At 43.0% G+C, this 16,500-nt stretch overlaps 1 protein-coding gene across 5 annotated transcripts in view; it reads left to right on the top strand.

Annotated features, from left to right (window-relative positions):
- Window positions 6,207–16,500, top strand: part of RGS22 (regulator of G-protein signaling 22) — a 138,694-nt gene continuing 128,400 nt past the window's right edge. For all 5 annotated transcript variants that reach the window (XM_018058297.1, XM_018058299.1, XM_018058296.1 and 2 more), the window contains exons 1-2: window positions 6,207–6,314; window positions 6,814–6,842. In XM_018058297.1, the coding sequence (XP_017913786.1) occupies window positions 6,290–6,314; window positions 6,814–6,842 (54 nt within the window). In that variant the 5' untranslated portion in view covers window positions 6,207–6,289. The remainder of the gene's footprint in view (window positions 6,315–6,813; window positions 6,843–16,500) is intronic.

Raw genomic sequence — 16,500 nt, 5'->3', positions numbered from 1 at the left:
AACCAGCAGGTCCAGATGGTAGTTATCTTGGATAAGTTAAGAAATTGCCTAATGACTGTATTGAACTAAATATGTTCCTTCTTCAAAAAATTATGAACTGTTAAGTGAGGAAATAGAAAAAAAGAGTGCTGTTTTCTAGTTAAATGTGGTATGGAGTGGGTTGTTAGCCAGTACAGACAAGATATGTAATTTCACAAAAAGGAAAGAATCAGTGGTTATCAAAAAGAGAATGGAAAGAGACTACGTAAATTTTATAACCTGTGTTTCTGATCTCTTTGCCACAACCGCAGTTACTTCCGGGATTGGAGCTGGTGTCACATATCATTGGGTGTTGAGTTGCCATCCAGCTCCTAGGAAAAACAATTCTACTTGCATTATCCTGTCATTCTGATCCATTTATTTAGGAATAAAAATGATTCATGTGAAAATTAAGGATATAGTTTCGCTCTGCGGAAATACATGAAAACAACCCAAATGAGAACAAACAAAGGCTATTCATTCCGAGCCTGTTGCCTCCAAGGAGTCAGCCACCATCACTTGCATGTGGCAGTGGCTCAAAGGCAGGCAAGAGAGTGGGAAAGCAGTGTAGTGAAAGAAGGGGAGGACTTCAGGTATGCTCTGATTGGAGGTTGTTGGGAGGGGGAGCTGGAAGCGGGCTATCTAGGATCCAGCAGGTACACTATGTTACTAGTTAGGGAAGCACATTTGGTTTTCCCTGGTTGGTTCTGAGTTGGAATTGGGGGTAAAAATAAGAGAAATTGGCCATTAGCCATGAAGTCCTGACCACGTGGGACCTAACTGCTGCAGAAGTTGTGGCTTGGCTTCCCAGGCTGGTTACTTCAGAGGTTTTAAGAGTTCTGTTGTCATATATGATCTGGCCATGGTCCATTTGTACATTCAGACTCTCTATTAAATATTCCATTACTATCAAAAATTAAAATCACAATAATAATATGAATTTCATTCTTTGATGCTATTCCTGTTCACATTTAGAAAGATCTGGACTAGGCTTAAGTTTGACCCTACCACACCAAACCCAAGGTAGGATCAATATGTGTAAACAGGCACCAAACAGGTAGGATGCCTGAAAAATCTGCTGTTGATTGTCAAGGAGATGTATACACACACACATACACTCCAGGCTCTCCAGCAGTACTTGTGAGAATCACTGGGTAAATCCCTGTCGTTTCTCACTCTGAGCAAATGAATCCTTGCAGTTCAGATCAGCCCTCATGACATTTGGTTTGGGCTTCATATTTGGAAAGCTCATCATTTTTATTTTTTTTTGGTCTACAGCACTTTAACATGATATCACGTCTGTTCTGTTCCACAGTTGTATCACAGTTTTAGCTCTTTTGCAGGGAGACTGTCTGAGATGCTTTCCGAGGTTTCCCCAAACTGCCTTTAGGTGTGTACTGCTGCTGCTGCTGCTAAGTCACTTCAGTTGTGTTTGACTCTGTGCGACCCCAGAGACGGCAGCCCAGCAGGCTCCCCCGTCCCTGGGATTCTCCAGGCAAGAACACTGGAGTGGGTTGCCATTTCTTTCTCCAATGCATGAAAGTAAAAACTGAAAGTGAAGTCACTCAGTCATGTCCGACTCCTAGCGACCCCATGGACTGCAGCCTACCAGGCTCCTCCATCCATGGGATTTTCCAGGCAAGAGTACTGTGTACTACAGAGTCTGTTTTAGTAAATTTATCTCAAACGCACCCTTCTAATTCTCTTAGAATATGTTCAGAATCAGAAGGGAATAAAACAAAAACAATCCATTTATGTAGATACAGTACTTATTATAAACTTGTGATTTTGAACTGCCTTGGTTTTCAACAATCATATAGATTAGTCATAGAAAAAGCCCTTTTTGGAAAATCTAGCTAGTTTAGGGGGCCAGAAACATAATAAAATGTGTTAAAAGTAGGTAAAATATAATAATCAGAGAAATACAAATCAAAACCACAATGAGATACCACTTCAAACCCGGTAGGATTGTTATTTACTTGCCAAACTGTGTCCGACTCTCCCAGGACCCCATGGATTGTAGCCTGCCAGGGGGGAATACTGGAGGGGGTTGCCATTTCCTTCTCCAGGAGATCTTCCTGATTCAGGGATCCAGCCTATGTCTCCTGCATTGGCAGGCAGATTCTTTACTACTGAGCCACCAGGGAAGCCCACCCAGTAGGATGCTGCTGCTGCTAAGTCGCTTCAGTTTTGTCCAGCTCTGTGTGACCCCATAGATGGCAGCCCACTAGGCTCTCCTGTCCCTGGGATTCTCCAGGCAACAACACTGGAGTGGGTTGCCATTTCCTTCTCCAATGCATGAAAGTGAAAAGTGAAAGTGAAGTTGCTCAGTCGTGTCCGACTCTTAGCAACCCCATGGACTGCAGCCCACCAGGCTCCCCCTGTCCATGGGATTTTCCAGGCAAGAGCACTAGAGTGGGGTGCCATTGCCTTCTCCACACCCAGTAGGATGGCTAACTCAAAAAGACAGATGATAACAATGTTAGTGCTAAGATGTGGTAAATCAGAAATCTCATCCACTGCTGGTGGTAATATAAGATGGTACAGTCAGTTTGGAAGACTTGTAGTTCCTTAAAAATTAGAGTTGCCAAACAGAATTACCATATTACCAGCAATTCCACTCCTAGGTATATATCCAAGAGGAATGAAGACATATGTCCACACAAAAACTTGTACACAAATGCTCACAGCAGCGTTATTTATAATAGCTAAAAAAACAAACAATCCAAATGTCTATCAACTGATGGAATGGACAAATTGCGGTACCTCCATACAACTGAATATTATTCAGCAACTCAAAGGAATGAAGAACCGGTTCATGGCACAACATAGATGTATCTTAGAAACATGATTATGCAAAGTGAAAGAAACCAGTCACAAAAGACTAGCATGTGGTGTGTTCTGTGATTCCATTTATATGAAATGTCCAGAATATATAATTATTAATACATAGAGACAGAAGGTAGTGGGCACATAGGGTTTGGGTGGGGATGGGATAATAGGGGTATGAGGTAAAGGATATGAGGTGATAAAAATGTTCTAAAATTGATTGTGGTGATGGTTGTGTTGTAGCCACGTGTTCCGGGAAACAAACTCAGAAGGACAATGCAGATAGTAGAGTGCAGTTTATTACACTGGCGGGCCCAAGGCAGAGTCTCCTTTTAGCCAAGGACTCTGACCGGCATTTGTGAAAATCTTTTATACCCCATGTGTATGTATCTGAACCCACCACTCCAAATTCCTTGAGAATTACATAAACAAAGGAACGGTAAATACAATCCCAATAACCCCATCATTCATGTGTTATGTGCTCAAACAGTTAAACAATTGGCCAATAATCAATAAGCCTGAGGTTACACTCCGATAGGTACGGAAAAATTTATGGCCTGTCTGGAGGGGTCTTATCCTTCTGTTGTCGTTTCCATAGGCACTAAACACAGAGCTCAGAGTCCATTGGAGAGGTGGCCAAGCATGATCAACATGAACAGGCCTAAGATGGGGTCCAGGCCCTATGAATTCCCTCTTCAGTTGCACAACTGAATATCCTAAAAACCACTGAATCATACAGTTTAATAGGTGAATATTATATGTGAATCACATCTCAAAATTGTTATAAAAAATCATCAAAACATTAGAATAGCTTATAACCTAAGTATTTGGGTTCAAGTTACTGTTTTTATGATTCTTAGGCTGTTTTTAAAATCTGACAAGATTATTTTTAGTGAGGCTGCAAAACCTGGTAGAGGCTTTGAATTAGACAGGCTTGGATCAGCTGGTGGATTCAACACTTGCAAGCTTTGTTTGTCTTTGAGCAAATTTTATGTCTCTCCAAGTCCCAGTTTCTTAAATTGTTGAAGACAATATCAATCTCTTGTGGTTACTGTTAAAGGCTCACAGTGTGTGCACTGTGTTAGTCACCCTTAATATTAAAACAAATTATTGGCTTCTCATCAGTATAGCTGTCTAAAACAGGAATTAACAAATCTTGTCTATGAGCAGGGCACAGTGAAGAGTAACTGCAATAAAGAAAAGCTATTTCAACAAATATGTACCGAGCACAGCAGCACTCAGTAGTGGGTGCTGGGTGGGGAGGCTGTTAAAAGAACACGAATCACCTTCATCCCCAGGAGTTCACTTCCTGGTGAGTGGCGCTGAGAGTAGCTGGTGTCCCTTTAAGACATGACTTTGTACTAAATAGGAGAGGAGAGGCCAATGAAAGGAACTCACAGAAAGATATTAAAGAATGAGAAAATTGAGCCTGATAAAAGCAGAAGGACTTCCCTGATGACAAAACAATCAGTGCAAGCAAATGCCTGACAAGCCTGTTTGTATGTCAACTTTCCAACTTATATCTCCCAAAGTCCAGGCTTTTGTATCAACTGCAAACTCAAAATCTTTGCTTGGATGGTTAATAGGCTTCTTAACCTCTCTCCCACCTGTGGTCCACGCACAGCAGCTCCATCCTCTCGGCTGCTCATGGCAAAAACCTTCAAGTTATTCTCAGCTACTTTCATTCCCACATCCACTTTGTCAGGGAATCCTCTTCGCCCTACTGTCAAAATATATACCGAATCTGAGTCCATCTCAGACGTGTTACTGCTGTGGTCCTGCTCTGAGCCACCTGCTCTTGCCTGCTACTGCTTGGCCCATCCGCATTCTCTGCATGGCACTCAGAATGATCATTTCCAAATAAAAGTAAACTTGTGTACTTCTTTATTCAAAACTCCTATAGTTGGGATTTTACTCAGAAGGAATGCCAGAGCTCTTACGAGGGCTGAGAAAGCCCTTGGTGATTTGCCCCTCACATGTCCCCTTTCCATTCCCCTTTACTCCCTTGACTTCATCTGGCCTGCTGATTTTGTTTGGCCAAGTTAGTGATTTATTGCTTTTTTTTTTTGTCCTTTCCCTGTCCTATTGAAAAGGCAATAAATATGACTAAGCAGGTGTTACAGTTTCTTGCAGGACTAGCACCCATTGTCACTCTTGTTTGCTTAAGCACTCACACACCTGCAGGCCCTAGGAGGCAAAAATGGAGCCACAGGATTCAAGGAGGTCAAATTTGCATTTGGATAATTTTGCTTTCATCTCAGAGAATGGATTTAAAGGGAACTTCGCTGGAAGCAATGGCTGAGAAACAAGTTAGGAAGTTTTCACAACAGTCCGAATGGCAGGCTGTGCTAGGACTCTGGTTGTTACAAGACAGAAGAGATTCTGGATTCCTGAAACACTTTAAGGTGTCCTTGGCACAACCCAGTGCCTGAGTGAATGTGGTGTTTCTGGCTTTGAGTCACTTAGTGGATGAAGGTACCACTTACTGAGTATAGAATTTATGGAGGAAGATGGAATTCGAAAACAAGATATGGGGGATAATGTGAATTTCCTTTTGGACATTTTGATTTGGGCATATCCAGGGGGAGAGGTCTGGGAAGGAACTTTGAGCCACGACATTGAGAAAAACTCTCATTTCCCCCTAATTATAAATACTGTTCTTGTTTGCAAACTTCATTCTTAAACTCCTCTGTCATAACTTTTCCGGGCACACACACTCTGGGCACCCTCAGTTTACTGTCCCCTTTTCATGTCTCCTCTGGTAACTGTAAAAATCTATCTTAATAGCTATCTTGAGAACTGGGCTGCCCTAACCGGAGCAAAAGTTTGGGGGAAGATCCGGTTCCTAAAAGTATGGGAACACTTAACTTTTTACACAGGCATTCATATTAACTGTGAATGCGCTCAAGAGCTCCTTTAGTACCAGGAAAGCTCGTCTTCCTCCTCTTTTCAGGACCGGCCCGTAGGGCCTCCACGTCCGACACCCGCTCGAAGCGGGTCTTGTCTTACTGTAGACCGAGCGGGGAGAACCAGCCTGAGCCGCGGTCGCCATAGTAACGAGGCCCCGGCAGGTTTGAGTTCGCAGGGCGACGCGTCTCCAGGGCCCCGGGGTGGCGGGGTCCGGGGGCGCGTCGTCCCGTAAGCCGTTGGCGGCGGCGCAGGGCCCTGGCCCGGAGGAGGACGGACCGGGGTGGCCCGCGTCCCTTCCTCGGCCCGGGGAGCACCCCCCACCCCCCGAAAGGCGCGTGACGGGCCGCTGCTCGGCGCCCGCATTGTCTCAGCTCCATAGCAACTCGAGCCGCGCTAGGGCCACAGCGGCCACGCCGCCCGGGGCCGCGCGCGCCGCTCCGCGTCGGCGTCCGTTCCCGAGACCCGACGGCCCGCGCCGGTGGCGTCTTGACGGCCCGCGCGGGTGCCGGGGGCGCGGGGCGCGGGCGGCGGCATGCCCGAGAGGCGGCTCAGCGTCGGTAGGTGGGGCGGCTGGGGTCGGGGCCGGGGCGCGCGGGGCGGCCCCACCGCGCACCGCCTCTGGGCTTCTATTTGCCCCCCGGGCGACCCCTCTTCCTAACCTTGGTCGCACAGACCCCAGAGGCCTCTCACCGCATTTTGTAAGAAATTTAACCCGCCATACCCCTTTTCCAGTGCCTCGTTGGCACCGTCTTATTTTATCTTGCTTAATTCTCCGTTTTGCAGCGGGAGTCATGGAGGCCTCCATTTATTAAGGTTGACTCTGGGGGTCGCAGTCGATTAGTGACCAAGCTGGATTCCAGAGGCCTTTTCTCCCCACTTCCACCTTGAATTCCAACTTCAAATTCAATCCATGTGCAGAGAGCGAACAGAGGGCCAAACGTTTTACTGAGCTTGCCCACATATAATGCAGGGCTGAGTACAGCCTCAAATTGTTTCATTTACTTTAAAAGGAAATCAGATTTGAGTGAGATAATGTAATATTTTATTTTGTTTCAGAGCCACCAACTATTACAGAAGAAGGATTTGTAAGTAGAATTTGGAGGGCTACTTCTTTTTTCCCCCTTGGCTTTTTAAAAATAGCGAATCGTAGATCACTTTTTAGAAATGATGTTTCTTTTCCTTTCTTTTTGCCAAACGAGTTATAATATAAGCTTTGGTTTCATAACAATGGTGCTGGATTCAAGAATTTATTTTTCAACAGGTACATTTTAAGACGGGGCCAACTGATTTTTCATGGTGGATGCTGTTCATTGTTAAAAGTTCTTTTATATAAATGGCCTCATTCAACTTTGCTAAGTTTGTTGATGACTCCATGAGAGTAGATTCATCTCCATGGTTTTATTGTGTTGGGGCTGAGCAGTTCCTGGTTACAGTAAACTTTAGTAGGTGGCATTGATTAACACAAGGTCTATTTACAGTTATAATTCTTTTGAAAATGTGCTAGATAGTCTCGGCTCAGACTTCTGGAGAGTTGAGCGATAATAACTACTTGGCCAAGTACATTATATATGTTGTCATTTAGGTGAGTGCTGTTTCTGGAGTAGTGGGTTCTACTGTGATTCGGTGTATTTAAGGAACTTGTCCCAGGTAATGAATGCATTAAGATAGGAGGCAGCAAAGCCTCATTAGTACAGAGGCTTGATTCTAAGAGTTCTAACGACTTGTCTACATACAGAGGCTTGATTCCCAAGAGTTCTAACAACTTCTCTACGTTATTTGCTTATGTCCTACAGCACTCATTTCTCTTGTTGGTCAATATTTGTTTTAGGCTTTTTACTCAGCGAGTAAACAGGAGTGCTTCTATATTCAAGTGTGGTGCTAAATGCTGAGGATAAGTCTCAAAAAGTTGATAGTCTAGTAGGGGCTGAGAGTAGAGGCTCTCTGCTACCTTGCCTCTGCTAGCGCTTTCCAGATCTTTGGTCCATCACTGAGGGAGACCAAAACAGAGGCACAAATAGTGTGCCAGAAACTCCAACAATCTTCCTGTTGCCTTGGCATCACTCTGGGTAGTAGCAAATTTCTTTAAGCTGCTCTCTGAACTGTTCTTCACGCAGGCAAGAGGTAAGCATTTTTTCGAGATAACCTTTTCCCCTACGACTCCAGCACAGTCTCTCATAGGCGTTAGTTACTCTTTTAACATTTGAATTGCCTGCTGACCTCTCCACACCTTTCCCCAGCTTATGGCAATTTAATGAGGCCACTTTGAAAATTCTATTAGCCATTCCTCTTTCTCTTGATTTTTTTTTAAAATTCCACTGTCTCCCAGTTCTCCCATCTCTCATGTCCTCCCTTCCTGGCTTCTCTTTTTTCTTACCCATCAAAGTATAGACCTTCTTCAGGATTCTCTGGGAGAACTCCTGTTCGCCTATGGCTTCCGCTACCCTTGTTTCACAGGGCTCCCAAATCCATACACCTCTAGTCTGCACTCCTCTTATGATGTCAGAACTCTATATCTACTGGGTTACTGGGTGACTTCATTACCTAGATGTCCCTGCATCACTTCAGTAGTGTGAAGTGAACTAATCACCACCTATTCTGTCTTTTCCCCTCTTTCTTATTTCAGTTAATGGTGCCACTGGCCATTCAAACACTCAAGTCAGAACCTTTCTTCCCTTTTCTTCACCTCCCACCTGTAGTCATTTCCCAAGTTCCTTTCATAGCCAAATCTTTTTCTCCATCCTCACAGCTACTGTCTTATTCAGGCCCTCATCCCTGAGCATGGACTTTGGCAGTATTCCTAGCTCGTATCACTGCCTTCAGTGTTCCCTCTGCCAACTGCAGTTTTTCTTTGCCTGAGGCACAAAGAGCAGACTCTTGTGTGCAACCTGAATTGCTTGCTATGACTTTGCTCTACCTTTAGGAATTTTCCTTCTCCCATCTCCGCTACCTTGGCTGTCAAACTGCTATTAACTCTATAAGAAATTGCCATGTTACTCAATTGTTAAGAGCTTGTTTTAAACCTAGTGTTTGTTGAATGCTGACTGCATGGTGGTATTTAAACCTCAGAACAACCCTGTTAGGTAGTGACTAACACACACCTCTCACAGATGAGGATGTCGGTGTTCACAGAGGCTCACTGACTTGGCTTGGGACCACACTTCTAGTAACTGGCAGAGCTGGAATGTCAGAAGCCTCCCTTTAGCATGCGGAATCTTTTCTGCAACTTTTCAACCTTCTTTAACCTTATCTCCCAATATTATCTGTGTGATGAAGACAGTGTTCAAAGTGTCTTTGGTTTATAAAGTGCTTCCACACGCCCTCTGCTCCAGCCAAACTGCGCTGCTTGCCTCCTTGGCTTTACTGTTGAGTTTTGTCTCAGTTGTTCTCGCTCATCCATTTCACAATCTTGGGCATTCTTCCAGGTCCAGCTCATCTCCATGAAACCTTGCCAGCCTAAAATCATCCAGATTGCCTCTGAGCCCTGTGCAGCTTTCAGTCATGACCAGTTTGTAACCAGATCCTCAAATTCATCGGCTCACCAAGCATTATCTATACATGAAAGAATCCATATGTCTTGCACATAATATTTCTCTCTCTTTCACCAAAGTGTAAGAGTGTTTTTTCTCATTAATATTTTTGGAAAGGAATTGTGTGACTGAGATCTCTGATTTCCCATTCCGCCATTTTCCACGGTACCTACAAGACATATTACTCTCCAAAATAATTAACAACGTTTTCTGGCTTCCCTTGCCAGAACCAAGTTTTATAACCAAGTTTTGATTAATGAAGTTTAAGCAGAAGCACTGTGTCCTGCTTCTGGAAAGCTGATGTTTACAGAGATGGAATAACCAACCCCTGGGTCACACAGCTGGTAAAACCGGTCAGACCACAGCTAGAACCTGGGTCATTCTGACTCTGACACTCAGACAAATGTAAAGGGAAAGAATATGCCCTTTGTCGTCTTTCTTGCTGGCTGGAAGGAGGGTGTGACCCTGGAGCTGAAGCAATCATCTTGGATCATGAGGCAAAAGTGGTGTGTTGAGAATGGCAGAGCCACAAGACCCAAGAGACCTGGGCTCCTGATAGGTTGGGACGCCACTGTGCCAGTTCTGCACTGCTTATAATTACACGAGAGACATAAACCTCTGTGTTATTTAAATAGTATTATTTTGGTTTTCCATTATTGGCAGCAGAGTCCTATACTAAAATAAAGAGCGTCCATATTTGCAGGAACTTTATTCTTACTGCGTTTTCTCAGTCGATGATGCTGTTAAGTATGTCTGCAAAATATTTTAACCTTTACATGAGGCCTCTGTCTTCAGTGGAGAGAATAACATTTAGAACAATTTTTTTCTTGTCAGACATTGGTTTGCATGTATTTTAACTTTGTAAATTTTGCAATTTCTTAACAAATTTGTGAGCTTCTATAGAGCTCATATTGTGATTCAGTACACCTGCATATTCTATATAGTGAATAAAATTAAGAGACACTGTAGTTTCATGTGATATTTTTTATATTTTAGTTGTTAAAAGTAGTATTGACTTTTAGCTAATCTTTAGGCTGTTCAGATTCATTTTCTGTTATTTGTATAGAGTGAATGAGTTTATTATAAACACAGAGCATTTACCAAGCCTAAGGATATTCTCATTATTTTCATGTAATATGCAAAAAAGACGCATATGCTCCAGTCCTTGTGAGCAACAGTGTCTAATTATATGAACATTAATGACCACATGGTGTTTACCTTTTCAGATTGTGAATAGAGTTGATTGCACATCAGTGGGGTTGGGGGAACTGTGAGAGCACACTTGGGTGGCACGCTGGTTGCCAGTCTGTGGAGGTGGTGGAGGACAGGAGCAGGTGGTTGGAGGGTGCCAAGTGAGGTACCAGAAGTGTCTCCAACAAGTCATTTGGAAACCCAGATGGTCCTGGAGGTCCTTTGGAGAGTGTTAGGCTGTTTGGAATTCTTCCATCTCTGCAGAGTCCAGTTCTCTGGTTGGAACCAAATTCTCTAATGCTTTTTGAAACCGCAGAAACTGCTTTAGAAGTTCCATCAATACATTAGTTAACAAGTATATTGTTAAGCAACTAATTGCATTTATCATTGTATTAGGCACTACTGGGGACACACGCTGTCCATCACTGTTCCCCAAAATTGTATACCTTCTATTTGGAGAAGTGACCTTAATATGAAACAATATAAGGATAAGCAGTTTATGTTTGTGTGCATTTTGAACAAAAAGTACATTAAGATTAAGAGAAACTTTTAATCATAGGTAAGGTGTATACTGTACTTAGCCACTCAGTCATAAGGTGTAGCATGGGAGGAAAGATGATAAAGAGTGTAAAATACACTTTTTTACATTAGGATAACGTGTTGTATCCAGGACTTTAGTACATGAGGAAAGCCATAGGGTGTTTGGCCAGATGAATTGACTGAACCCAAGCCAGTGAATTCACTGAAAAAGTCCTGCTTGGCTTTTTAGACAGTTGAGTTCAGTCACTAAGTTGTGTCCAACTCTGTGACCCCATGGACTGTAGCACGCCAGGCCTCCCTGTATATCACCAACTCCTGGAGCTTGCTCAACCAACTCCTGGAGCTTGCTCAACCTCCTGTCAATCAAGTGGATGATGCCATCCAACCATCTCATCCTCTGTCATCCCCTTCTCCTCCCGCCTTTAATCTTTCCCAGCATCAGGGTCTTTTCCAATGAGTTGCCTCCTTGCATCAGGTGGCCAAAGTATTGGAGTTTCAGCTTTAGCATCAGTCATTCCAATGAATATTCAGGACTGATTTCCTTTAGGATGGACTGGTTTCATCTCATTGTTGTCCAAGGGACTCTCAAGAGTCTTCTCCAACACCACAGTTCAAATAATCAGTTCTTTGGCACTCAGCTTTCTTTATAGTCCAACTCTCACATCCATACATGACTACTGGAAAAACCATAGCTTTGACTAGATGGACCTTTGTTGACAAAGTAATGTCTCTGCTTTTTAATATGCTATCTAGGTTGGTCATAGGTTTTCTTCCAAGGAGCAAGCATATTTTAATTTCATGGCCGCAGTCACCATCTGCAGTAATTTTGGAGCCCCCTAAAAATAAAGTCTATCACTGTTTCCATTGTTTCCCCATCTATTTGCCATGAAGCAATGGGACCGAATGCCATGATTTTAGTTTTCTGAATGTTGAGTTTTAAGCCAATTATTTCACTCTCCTCTTTACTTTCATCAAGAGGCTCTTTAGTTCCTCTTCACTTTCTGCCAGAAGCATGGGGTCATCTGCGTATCTGAGGTTATTGATTTTTCTCCCAGTAATCTTGATTCCAGCTTGTGCTGTGTCCAGCCCAGCGTGAAGCACTGTGTGATTGGATAAAAAGGGAATTGACAGCTTCCTGTATATTCCCCAGGCCTTTCAGAGTTTCCTCCAGGAAAGAGAGTGAGAATAGAAACCAAATGGAAAAGGACTGCTCAGTAGATGCTGATTGTAATATGTGATGATAACTCTCCATACTAAAAGGAGTTTCATACTTTTGCTCTTCATTGCATGAGCCACTCTGACTTGCTTCCTGCTTCATATACTATATTAATAATACCATATGCAGTTTTGCAGTCCAGTGAGGATCTGATAAATGGACTTTCAGCTCTTAAGTTCCTGAAATGCCTTTGATCTGTGTAATATATACTTTCAACAAACCACTTTGTGGCATTTGTTTCCCCTTGTGTTCTCTTTTTTTGTTTTCCTTTTTTGGCAACATCTCTCCTTTTTATTTTATTGGAGGTGGTGATTTAGTCACTAAGTCATGTCTCACTCTTATGATCACATGGACTGTAGCCCGTCAGGCTCCTCTGTCCATGGGATTTTCCAGGCAAGAATACTGAAGTGGGTTGCTGTTTCCTTCTCCAGGGGCTCTCCCTAGTGTTGTTTTATTAGAGTCTTAGGTTATTAGTCTTTTCTCTTTAGGTTTCATGTCTTTGGTATAGTCATTCAACATTTACTTAACAATAATGTAAGTATCTATTATATAAAGCACTGGGAAATTTTTTAATTGAAGTATGGTTGATTCAGAATATTATGTCAGCTTTAGGAGTACAGCAAAATGACTCTCAGATTATACATATGTATACCTCCATGCTCAGCCTCTCAGTTGTGTCCGACTCTTTGCAGCCTCATAGACTGTAGCCCACCTGGCTTCTCTGTCCATGGGGTTTTTCAAGCAAGAGTGCTGGAGTGGGTTGTCATTTCCTCCTCTAGGAAATCTTCCCAACCCAGAGATCAAATTCATTCTCCTGCATTGGCAGGTGGATTCTTCACCACTGAGCCACGTGGGCCTCAGTATATGTATATTTGTGGGTGTGTGAGTGTGTGTTTGTGTGTATTATTTTTCAGATTCTTTTAGCATTGGAAATTTTTTAAATGAATAAGAAGCAGTCTTTTTCTTCCAGAAATTTACAGCCCAGAGTGTGAGACTAAACAGAAAATTAGAGTCTGAAGTATTGAAAGCAATGATAGGGGAAACCTAGCTGTAACTTTTGGAGAAGAAAAGGGGTGGGTAGATAGATAAGAGGAGAAAAGATTTTCACAGTTGAATAATCAGCATGCACGAAGGTGTTGCTTCTGCTGCTGCTAAGTCGCTTCAGTCATGTCTGACTCTGCAACCCCAAAGATGGCAGCCCACCAGGCTCCCCCGTCCCTGGGATTCTCCAGGCAACAACACTGGAGTGGGTAGCCATTTCCTTCTCCAATGCATGAGAGTGAAAAGTGAAAGTGAAGTCGCTCAGTTGTGTCCGACTCTTCGCGACCCCATGGACTGCAGCCTACCAGGCTCCTCCATTTTCCAGGCAAGAGTACTGGAGTGGGGTGCCATTGCCTTCTCTGATGCACAAAGGTGCAGAACTATTAAAAAAAAATTGCAATGGCTAGAGTGTGGTAATATGAGATGAGGCTGGACAGCTGGGCAGGATCCAAATTGCATTCATCCAAAACCCTTTCTTGTGTTAGAAAAAGCTGGGAGATTAGAAGACAAGTGGAACTCTTGTATTGATTGTGGTGTTGCTGGGAAGACTGATCCATACTGTAATGGGGTAAGGAGAGGTAGGAAGATGAGGTTTAGCACATTATGGACAGGAGGGTGAAGCAGAGGTCCTGGAGGGGTCTGACTGGTAGTGCATGGGATCTCAGGATAGTGGTCAAAAGATTGTCAGATGACCAGGGATTTATTCTAGATGTGATGATAGTGATTTGTGATCTGTCCTTTAGTGTGCAGGAGGCTAGGAAAGCTCCACAGCTGCAGAGAAACATGATATCATTTCCTTATACATAAGTCCCCTCATCAAAGCATTTTTTAATGCATACATTTAAACACATAGGAAAGTTAAAAGAGCTATGTGGTGGGACTTCCCTGGCAATCCAGTAGTTAAGACTCCATGCTTCTGATGGCAAGGGATGTGAGTTCGATCCCTGGTCGGGGAGCTGAGATTCCACATGCTGTGTGGCCAAGAGAGGGGGAAAAAAAACTGTGTGGTAAACACCTATATACCCATCAGCAAGATTTCACAGTCATTAGTATTTTGCTACATTTACTTTTTCATGTTTCTTGTTCTGTCCATCTCACCATTCATCTGTCAATCTGTTTTATTTTTGTACATTTCAGAGTATAAGCTGTAGACATTGATGAGATACATATCACCCCTAAAATTAGTGTTCAGTATTAGTTTATGGTTCTTTTGTATGTAAAATTTATGCACAGTGAAATGGAAAACTTGAGTCCCATTTGAAAAATTTTAATAAGTGTATACACTTGTGTAATCCAAACCTCAATCAAATATAGAACATTTCCATAATCTTAAAAAGCCCTTTCAAGTCTCTTTCCAGTTGATTCTTCCTACATTCCCCAAAGACTACTGTCCTGGTTTTCACCATGGATTAGTAACATAGATTATAGATTTAAATTCATATAAATGGAATCATACAGTTGGTTTTCTCTTGTGTAAAGCTGTGTTTGCTCAGCATGGTGATTTTGAGATTCTCCATGTTGTTGCATGATTCTGGCATATATTTAACTTTGGCTTCTCTGGTGGCTCAGATGGTGATGAATCTTCCTGCCAATGCAGGAGATCCAGGTTCAGTCCTTGGGTTGGGAAGATCTCCTGGGGAAAGGAGTGGCTACCCACTCTGGTATTATTGCTTAGAAAATTCCATGGATAGAGGAGCCTGGCGGGCTGCAGTCCATGGGATCACAAAGAGTTGGAAACAACTGAGCAGCTAACACTTTCTAAATTTTTTATTGTGGAAAATGTACATAAACTTACCATTTTAACCATTTTTAAGTGTATGATTTCAGTGGCATTAAGCACATTCACCTTGTGCATCCGTCACCACTATCCATCTCCAGAACTTTTTCATCATCCCAAATTGAAAAGGCAGGGGAGCCAGAGATCGAATTGCCAATATCTATTGGATCGTTGAAAAGGCAAGAGAGTTCCAGAAAAATATCTACTCCTGCTTTATTGAGTATGCCAAAGCCTTTGACTGTGTGGATCACAACAAACTGTGGAAAATTCTTAGAGATGGGAATACCAGACCACCTGACCTGCCTCCTGAGAGATCTGTATGCAGGTCAAGAAGCAACAGTTAGGACAGGACATGGAACAACAGACTGGTTCCAAAGTGGGAAAGGAGTGCATCCAGGCTGTATATTGTCACCCTTCTTATTTAACTTATATGTAGAGTACATCATGTGAAATGCTGGGCTGGATGAAGAATGAGCTGGAATCAAGATTGCTGGGAGAAAAAATCAATAACATTAGATATGCAGATGACACCATCCTTATGGCAGAAGGCAAAGAAGAGCTAAAGAGCCTCTTGATGAAAGTGAAAGAGGAGAGTGAAATAATTGGCTTAAAGCTCAACATTCAGAAAACTAAGATCATGGCATTTGGTCCCATCACTTTATGGCAAATAGACAAGGAAACAATGGAAACAGTGAGAGACTTTATATTTTTGGGCTCCGAAATCACTGCAGATGGTGACTGCAGCCATGAAATAAAAAGACATTTGCTCCTTGGAAGAAAGCTCTGACCAATCTAGACAGCGTATTAAAAAGCAGAGACATTACTTTGCCAACAAAGGTCCATCTAGTCAAAGCTTTGGTTTTTTCGAGCAGTCATGTATGGATTTGAGAATTGGACTATAAAGAAAGCTGAGCACTGAAGAATTGATGCTTGTGAACTGTGGTGTTGGAGAAGACTTTTGAGAGTCCCTTGGACAGCAATGAGATGAAACCAGTCCATCCTAAAGGAAATCAATCCTGAATATTCATTGGAATTACTGATGCTGAAGCTGACACTCCAGTACTTTGGCCACCTGATGTGAAGAAGTGACTCATTTGGAAAGACCTTGATGCTGGGAAAGATTGAAGGCAGGAGGAGAAGGGGATGACAGAGGATGAGATGGTTGGATGGCATCACCGACTCAATGAACATGAGTTTGAAGAGGCTCCCGGAACTGGTGATGGACAGGGAAGCCTGGCGTGCTTCAGTTCATGGGGTCACAAAGAGTTGGACATGACTCAGCGACTGAACTGAACTGAACTGAACCCATTAAATAGTGACTTCCTGTTACTCCTCTTCCAGCCTTCAGTTACCATTGTTCTACTTTCTGTCTTTATGGATTTGACTGTTCTGTGTGTGCAGGCTAAGTTGCTTCAGTCATGTCTGACTGTGACACTGTGGGGTGTAGCCCA

The sequence above is a fragment of the Capra hircus genome, chromosome 14 (genome assembly GCF_001704415.2).
Source record: "Capra hircus breed San Clemente chromosome 14, ASM170441v1, whole genome shotgun sequence".
Taxonomy (NCBI): Eukaryota; Metazoa; Chordata; class Mammalia; order Artiodactyla; family Bovidae; genus Capra; species Capra hircus.
The sequence above is the reverse complement of the archived record's forward strand: the minus strand, read 5'-3'. Positions and strand labels throughout refer to the sequence as shown.